Source organism: Salminus brasiliensis, chromosome 6 (genome assembly GCF_030463535.1).
Source record: "Salminus brasiliensis chromosome 6, fSalBra1.hap2, whole genome shotgun sequence".
In the NCBI taxonomy this organism is placed as follows: Eukaryota; Metazoa; Chordata; class Actinopteri; order Characiformes; family Bryconidae; genus Salminus; species Salminus brasiliensis.
This window is the reverse complement of record NC_132883.1, coordinates 10,534,457-10,540,800: the sequence shown is the minus strand read 5'-3', so window position 1 is coordinate 10,540,800 and position 6,344 is coordinate 10,534,457. Positions and strand designations below refer to the sequence as shown.

At 40.1% G+C, this 6,344-nt stretch overlaps 1 protein-coding gene across 1 annotated transcript; it reads left to right on the top strand.

Moving 5' to 3' along the window:
• The first annotated feature begins 292 nt into the window (after positions 1 to 292).
• On the top strand, positions 293 to 5,922 carry ocstamp (osteoclast stimulatory transmembrane protein). Its single transcript, XM_072680860.1, has 3 exons — positions 293 to 416; positions 1,539 to 2,544; positions 2,747 to 5,922. The coding sequence occupies exons 1-3, from the start codon at positions 385 to 387 to the stop codon at positions 3,203 to 3,205; spliced, it is 1,497 nt and encodes a 498-aa protein (XP_072536961.1). The 5' UTR covers positions 293 to 384; the 3' UTR covers positions 3,206 to 5,922.
• The last annotated feature ends 422 nt before the right edge of the window (positions 5,923 to 6,344 follow it).

Below are 6,344 nucleotides of genomic sequence, written 5' to 3'. Positions count from 1 at the left end.
TTATCTTATCATCTCTGACAGGTCAGTGAAAGCTCTAAGGTCCACCACTAAACCAGTATCACCACATCAAGACATTAAGTCACCAAACAACAAATTAATCTTATTTAGCTTGCTACGTCATTAGACACCGTTTGTATGTAGGTGTTCAGTACATCAGCTCAAGCACAGAACGCTTATCATGTGGATTTGAGCAAGAACGTGACTCATGATGTGTGTGTGGGTGTGTGTGTGTTGGTGTGCTCACATGTTGTGTGTGTTTATGTGTGCAGTGGCCACTTCCATGTGATGCTAACAAACTGTACAGTGGCTTTCTCATTTTAGCGTCTGGCTTCTTTAAACTACCCATCTTTCCGTCTGTCCATCAGTCCATCTGTACGCAGGAAAATGTCTCTATGGAATAACCGCAACACATTCAGGTTTGTCATTCAACTATTTTTTTTTGGGTGGTGGATGATTAGATCTGGATCACAAAACCTACTGAAACTCATCCTAAAGGTATTGGATTGAGCTCAATCACTACAGCTCAGTGTTCATGTTCAGATGCTCCAGAGCATCCCATTGTCAGTCGTCCCATTTTTAATGCTTTTCTGCTATATCTGCATAATTGAATATGTGTGTCAGCGATGGGTGTACTGTAGAGTAGTCTGTTTCACAAATTAGAATTAGTGTCTGCATGCTTTTTGCTTTTACAAAAGTGGTGAAGCTCAAGCAGATACACTATCTTTGTTCATTCTGCATACTTTAGAGCTTTTTCCTACCTAAAATATATTCAACTCTTCTAATTAGCTAATGAAATGTGTGACAAGTGTGTTTGTCTGGAATATAAAAAGGAAATGATTCAGTGCCATAAGTCAGTGTATCATTAGTCCAGTGTAAAGGAAATTAACATTTTATAGACAGATTGCATCTTATTGGGCCATTTGACACATTTTGGATCCCTTGGAGGCTGTAAATGGCTCAGTCTAACAGGAGATTCTGCTTTGTACTAGCTTTATTGAAACTATTAACTTGGCAAAGTTGCAGTTATTTAGTAACAGATTTAGTAGCACCATTGGCTGCTCACATACTGATATAGTAATGTTATCTCTAATTAATAATTTTATTGAAAATTCTGAATATTTGCTAAATTTATCCACATATACTCTGGAGTGTGTGGTGTGGTGTGTGAAAACAGCTTTAGGCCTTCAGCTCTGCTTCTGAAGTCCTAACCAATGGGCAAGCTTGTGTTGCTGTATGTACCTAGATGCCACTAAGAAAAGATTTTCATTTGACAAAATTTCCATGAAATATTTCTCAAATTCAACCCCTTGTTCCCAACAATAATAATATGACTAACAGTGTAATGTGGCAGAGTTTAAATACAAGCATAACTCTATTGAGAAAAAATACACTAGAATTACAATTATGTATTTTCTAATTCCTAGAAGAACTAGAAGGCCCTGGTGGTTCCCCATTGGCTTACAGTATGGTCCAAACACAGGTGTCAACTCATACCCACATTGTTAACTTTCATGTCCTTTCTCTGGTGTTTCTGGCAGAGGGTTGGTGAGGAACCACATGGAATCTTTTTGGTTCTCCTACTCCACTCCGACGCCACGGAGTGCCAGGCAAGTCTTCACCCTCCTGCTCCTCTGCCTCGCAGTCTCCATGGGTACCGCCATCCTGCTCTTCCACTGGCTGAACAAGCTCCTAATGTACACCCCACAAACTGCGGGCATCGCTGCAGGAATCCATGCGGCGGCCATGTTCATCTCCTTGTTTCTCGTTCACCCTCTCCGTTGTGCATTTACACTGATGTTTCCGACACTGGGCACCAGACAAGGACGCAAACTTGTCCTTTCCATGTGTGCAATGATCATTGTGCTTTATGTTCTGCCTAATATCGCTGCTAACATTGCTGCAATCTCGCACCTCATGAAATGCACATCAGAGAATCTCGCTCATAGTCTGCTCAACTCAGCTCAGCTAAGCAACAACATAAAGAGTAACATGATCGAAAGAGTTCAGTTAATCAACAGCAACACTGTCTTCTTAGCGGAGACGCTCAGTAACTTCAACCACTCTACAGAAATTAACGTGAGTGAGCTGAGAGAACGTTTGACCAACTTAAGCAAACACGTCGAGGAGGATTTTTCAAAAGCCAAGCATCAACTAAAGGAAGTGAAACTGCTCTCCAGCAGAATATTTGCTGCTTTTTTTGTCTTCTATCTTTTCATGGATTCCGCCATGTACCTAAAGTCATACCTGACGTCAGTGAGGTTTGATAATGTCTACATCAGCGGCCTGCTCAGAAGAACCGCAAGCGATAAAGGAATCCAAGTCGAAGCAAAGGACGTGAAAAATGGAGTGAACTCCACCAGTTTCAGAATGACCAAAAAGGAACTGGTTAGGTGTTTAGTTCCCATTCTGCAGATCACACTGTATCTGTTGATGACACTCATGCTGATAATTCTTGACCGCATTGTGCATTATCTTGTAGAAACAGGTGGGAATTGGCTTTTGGACATCCCGCCCACTCATATTACCGTTCAGGTCCATTTTAAGGTAAATCTCATCATTCTTGTAACATCATATACAATGTAATTCCTTATCAGCGCGCTTATAGCCTTCTATACATATAAGTGGCCACATTGCTTGTCATGACTTAGAAACAATTACCACCAGCTATTGGCTATACATAACATCTACCAGTGTCACTTAATGTTGCCTTACCTCAGTGCTGTTCTCTCTGCATGTTTTCATATAGGTTGGTTATCAAAACATCTTCTGTTACCTTTTGGGACGCAATACGGAGGTGAGGGACTTTGGCAAAACCTACAGCGCCATTGTTGGTTCTGATGCAGCTGAGTGCAAAGCCGAGGCAAGCCATCTGAATCCTAAAGTGCTGGTCTCACTAGGCCTGCTCTATCTTGTTAGCTACTCCCTCGCATTCCTGGAGGTCTATGCCCGACGCTTGCGTAGGAAAGTGGCCTCTTCATTCTTCCAGCAGCAGGAAAGAAAAAGAATCGATTATCTTATTGAGAAAATTTTGAAAAAGAGAGAAAACCCAAAAAGTGTGCCTTCTGCAAAAGGAGAAGTTGAAGGTGAAGAGAAAAAGATGCAGGGAAGTGATGAGATGGAATGTGAAGATCAGCCTCAGGGTCAATTATGTCAGTTTTATAAACTGCAAGAGACCAGTGTGTCTCTAGCAGTCTCCAGTGTGTGAGAGAAGATTACTTTGAATGTTTTTTTTAAGCAATGCCATAAAAATCATGTTTGTATTAGAGATGTGTGAGTGTGAAGAATGTAAAGAGCCTTTACAATTAAATGACAAAACATGGGTCTTTAAGGAACCAATAGTGTTCCCTCTATTCCATTACTTAACGACCATGTTTAGAGCTGATCACTTCATTTGACTAGTATCTAGATTGTATGCAGATAAGATTTTTGCCATGTGCATTTACACTTGGTGGTCAATTAGATTTAGTCAGAATGAAATCTGATCACTGTGTGGGACAGAATATGCTAATTTGCTTGTTGTGTGCCAATTACTACTGGGAGGGGCTTTAGTTATTGAATGGGTCTTGGATGGATGGATGTGTTTACACTTCTATAACATGTGGTTTAAATGCATACCGGACCACCTGCTGAAGTGGTATAAGTGATCAAATATGTATTTGTTTGAAATAAGTCTTGGGTGTGTCTACACTTGCATTTTTATGTGAATTGGCCATATCCAGATCCTGATAATCCTGATACATAAAGTGACCAGGAGTAAATGGGGTCTGAGAACCATTTGAAGCTTTTTTATTTTTAAAAATGTAAGACCAGACCCAGCGATGGAAACCAATGACAAGATTTAACTGAAGTAAGATTTTAAAATGTATAGAATGTATAAAGGTATAAATCAGCAATTATATGTATATACAGTCAGATGAAAACCTTGGGTCTTGAAAAAGGGATCTTATAGGAGAGGGAGAGGGGGGGCAATTTAGCTTTCAGTGAAAGACATTTTAATAAGTAATTTCAGACCATTTCTATTGATCTGTAGCTGTTTTTAAATTACATTAGAATGTAAAAAGGCCACTATGAAGATATAAGGTTTTGGTTCTGTAAAAATAGGCTAAATTATAGCCACATATGCATGTTCTTGGCTTGAGAAGAGTATTGCTAGTTGATTGCATTTACATTTGCTTGTAAAGTGACTCTTATTCACATATTTTACTTACAAATTATTAAAATACACATTAAAAAGAAATTATCAGTAGTTTTGCACCATGTTTAGCAGTTAAACAATGTAATTCAGCAATAATTATGTTCATTGTACTCTGTAAACACCCTGTTTAAAAGCTATAACTAATATTTCTTTTCATTAATATTACTTTGATGTATTTTATGAACTAGATATTGCAGTGTGCATATATTGTGGGATTTCTACAACCCTGTAGCAGAAGGCAGGATGTGATGTCTCTGAATGTCCACTTGATGTCAGCAACCTGAGTGTAGACATATTCAGGCCACATTGTGATGTTTTATAGAGAGGACTGATTAGTGGAGTAAGGTATAAAAAAGCTTGAGTTAAAGTAACAGTGAGATTGAAACTAATTTAAAAAGGCTTATTTAATATAACTTTTTATTGAACCACAAATGATATACAGTGTACCGTAAATATGATATCTTTAATAAGAGAAATAATGTTGCGGTAATATAAGCTAGTGCATACATGGGGGGGGGGGGGGGTAATCTCATGAGGCATTGTGTAACGACTGTACTATATTGTAATGGGAGGTGTTTGTCTTGGATAAAGGCAAGGATAGAGGAGACGGGAGAATATTTTTCTGAGGACAGTGATTTAGGAGGGACAGATTTTTCAGTTTTTCTTCAGTATTACGTTCCTTTTATTCAGCACAGATTAGTATCATGTTGTTATTCATGTTTAAAAAAGTGTGAAGGACTCAGTCGATGATTAGTGTCATTGTGAACTCGCGAAAGAGATCTAGGTCTTACTGAACTGAACAGCAGTCACATTTTGCAGACTAAAAAGAAGAGAGAAAACAGGACATTAATCAAAACAGCATGATCACAAAAACAGCGTGGTAGTAATGTGAGTTCCTCTGATTATTTAGTTAATTAGGGAAAGGCCTCTGATTATGAGAGTCCTGTCTGATATCTAAGTGGTGGATTTCATTAATTGCAACTGCAAACTCTTGGCTTGGATAAATACAATTGTATGTTTAGGTCATGATTGGTTTGTATTTGGTTTTGACACAGTTGCAATTAGTAATTAGTCAAATAATCTGTTGAACCCTAAACCCTTGTTATCACGCCCTCCTCCGGGGCGATCCCGGGCCGTCTCCCACAGGCCCATATATGGACTTCCGCCTCACTTCCTGTTCATTTGTGTTGATTCTGGTTCATTTGTGTTCGTTTGTGTTCATGAGTTGCACCTGGGACTGGGAGCATTTAAGGAGCTCCATGACGGCTGTGAATGGAATCTCCAGGAATCTCCTTGCCTCTCCGTGATTCCCCATGCCTTGGTGGCGTGTTCAGGTTGGCAAGTGATCCATTCTTAGAGATATCATAGTCTGATTCGAGAGGCAAGCGTGTTCTGTTCACTTGTGCTCCTAGGCGACCCTGGCTTGAGGCAGTCACAACATACTCAGGTTTGGCTTGCCTCTTTATCTAGTCAGGCAGCTGGCTCTCCAGCGACCCCTGTGTGTTCACAGAGCACGGCTCTGGATCTAGTTTCTAGTCCCCCTGTATCTCAAGCTAGGCTTATGGGTTTCTGTTGTTCCCCTCCTTAGTTTACCTTCTACTCTTCTCCCGCTCCTATTGCTCCCTGCTCCTCCCAGTCCCAGGTTTGTTGTTTTTGCCATGTTGTTTGCCACGTTTTGTTTTGTTCCTCATTCTGGCCCTTAGTTGTTTTGTGTTCTGTTATGTTTAATAAACGATCTTGCTTTGTTCCATCTCTGAGTGTTCATCCCTTCTTGTCTGGCCATATACACCATGACAAACCCTACACTTTACCCTATCCATCAAAAGAAAATTCAGCATTAGCCAAAACAGGGCTGGAAAATGACAACCCCGAACTGTTACTGAAACTTGACTGTTGACTCGTTAGATTTGTGCCCCAAAAATGAAACTAATGAAAGCTCTAGTCAAAGCTGGCAAAGTAGTAAAATGTATCAACGATATGTTGGAACTGGAGAGAAGCAAATTACCACCAGACTCTACAGGGGTGAACCAGCCCTCGTGACCGCAGGTTTCCTGTGGCAGTTTTCACATACAGGGAGCAAACAGGGATCCACGCTAGACTAAAAGCTAACGCAAGCTTACACTATCTTTTAATATCGATTCTTTGCAAA